Here is a 2,217-nt window from a genome sequence, read left to right on the forward strand (position 1 = left end):
GTCTTTTTTCCAGTGCCCAACCCTGTGTTGAACCTCAAAGCCAGTCCTAAATCCACCACCTCAGTAGAAGTGAAATGGTCAGATCCGCAGGGCTTCAAGCCGCATTACAAATATTTAGTTAAAGCCTACAATAATACAGGAGCACTGTTTAGTCAAACAGCTGAAAGTAATAGCATTGATGTACCCAGCCTGGAGCCAGGAACCAGATACGATATTAATGTCACAACGATAGCAGCAGCGGAAAGTGAATCCACAGTGGAACAGACATTCAGCTATACAAGTAAAGCCTTAAATTTAAATATGCATTTGCAGATAAATCAGAAATATCCTAAATGCTCAAAATGTTTAAGCATACTTCAAAAATGTCTTTGGTCTTATGCAACTTTCTGCTGTATTTGCTGCAGTGCCCAAAGCAGTGACCAACCTCGTAGTGGGTGTGAGCACAAGGACCATTAATCTGACGTGGCTCAGACAAAGTGACCATAAAGCTTCCTACTCCTACCTGGTGATAGCGCTCCAGGATGCCAAGATGGTTCAGAATGGTTCAACTCAAGTTGAGAATTACACTTTCACCGATCTGACCCCTGGAACCTTGTACACTTTTGATGTGTTTACAGTTGTAGAAGGGGTCAGGTCCGAAGTGGAGAGCACATCAAATTACACAGGTGTGTCTTCAAAGCTTCTGACATAAAACATTTTGGCTGGCTAAAATGATGAATTTGCTTAATCAAAGTTGCAGTACAAAAGGAATAAAAAAATGCAGTTATGCATTGAGTGATTGATATATTCTGGCAACTTGTTTCCATAAATTAATTAAATGAACAATTATTGGTCCCAAGTAGGTCAAAAAAAGAATATATTTAAGGCTATATACATATTATTTTCTCTAAATCCAGCGAAGTTACACCAGCCTCCTTCAAACTGCACTTTATGTGTACAATTTCTCTTGTGCCCCTTTGAGATTAACTTGCAAAATTTAAAGTGTAAAATTACTGACAGATAGTAAAAAAAAAAAATGTATTTCAGAATTTTATTTGCGTCACATTTTCTGCAGAAGTAATTCTCTCAAATGTGATTTTGGTCAGAATACATTTGAATTTTTAATTGCATATAGAATACATGATAAGCTATGACCCAGCGCTGTGTATTTCTTCAAGTTAATATGTTCAGAAAAGGGCTGGCACAATATCAGATTTTGACTACATGGTTATCATGGCCAGAGGAGTTCATAATAACAATATTATTGTTATAACTATAAAAAAAAATAATATTAACAGTATTGGTGTCTGTCAATTCATCTTTAACCAGCGGAAACGGCTAGAAATGGGAACAGTTTAAGAGTAGTTTACTAACAGGATTTCACCTTGTGTGTATTATTAAGATGGTATCAGTATTATATTTTTAATGGTTATCATCAAAACTGGTATATTGTGACACCCCTAATTCAGGCAGAGTTAAAACTAAGCCATTTCTAAATGAATAATACATCAAATTTCATTTATTTATCTATATACTTACAGAGCCTGAATCAGCTACTGACATCACAGCTATAGGAGGCACAACTACCATGACAGTGAGTTGGACACAAGCAGTTGGGGAGGTGGGGTCCTACACCATCCTCCTGTACAAAGGCACAATGTTGGTTAGAAACGCCACGAATCTGAGCAACACTACTGTGAAGAAAGAGTTTCTCAACCTCACACCAGGAGTGCTTTACTGTGTGGAAGTGATGACCAAAAGTGGACCATATGAGATAGCAAACCCACCGGTTTGCAATGCAACATGTAAGTTACATTAACACATAAAAACTTATAAACCTGTATGAAAATGCCCAAAGTGTTTGAACACAGCGCTAACAAAACAGTTTCCCCTCCTCTGTTCAGTTCCCACCCCTCCTGGTTCCATTGAAGTGGAGTCTCAGACTGTGGAGTCCATCAACTTCACCTGGGGCCTTCCAAACGGCATGGACCATAATCAATACAACTTTAGTGTGTCCACCTTCAATGGCTCCTTTCTGACTGGGAACAACTGGTTCTTGCTGGACAAGCTCCAGTCTGGAAGCCCCTATAGTATCTCTGTTGTTACTGTGGGCGTGAAGAACTATGAGAGCACCGCAGTGACAACACAAAAATTTACCAGTGAGTGTGCTTAACACACTCGATCACACTAGGGTTATTATTACTTTATGATATTAAGTTTAAGTTTGTCTTTCTTTTG

General features: G+C 38.5%; 1 protein-coding gene across 1 annotated transcript; it reads left to right on the forward strand.

The window, feature by feature from the left end:
• Nucleotides 1–17: 17 nt before the first annotated feature.
• Nucleotides 18–2,138, forward strand: LOC121966914 (receptor-type tyrosine-protein phosphatase eta-like; the record flags this gene model as incomplete). Its single annotated transcript, XM_042516983.1, has 4 exons — nt 18–280; nt 405–665; nt 1,521–1,784; nt 1,884–2,138. Coding segments are annotated over exons 1-4 (781 nt in total), but the record flags the coding sequence as incomplete, so codon positions are not given.
• Nucleotides 2,139–2,217: the final 79 nt, after the last annotated feature.

The sequence above is a fragment of the Plectropomus leopardus genome, unplaced genomic scaffold (genome assembly GCF_008729295.1).
Source record: "Plectropomus leopardus isolate mb unplaced genomic scaffold, YSFRI_Pleo_2.0 unplaced_scaffold26314, whole genome shotgun sequence".
NCBI lineage: Eukaryota > Metazoa > Chordata > Actinopteri > Perciformes > Serranidae > Plectropomus > Plectropomus leopardus.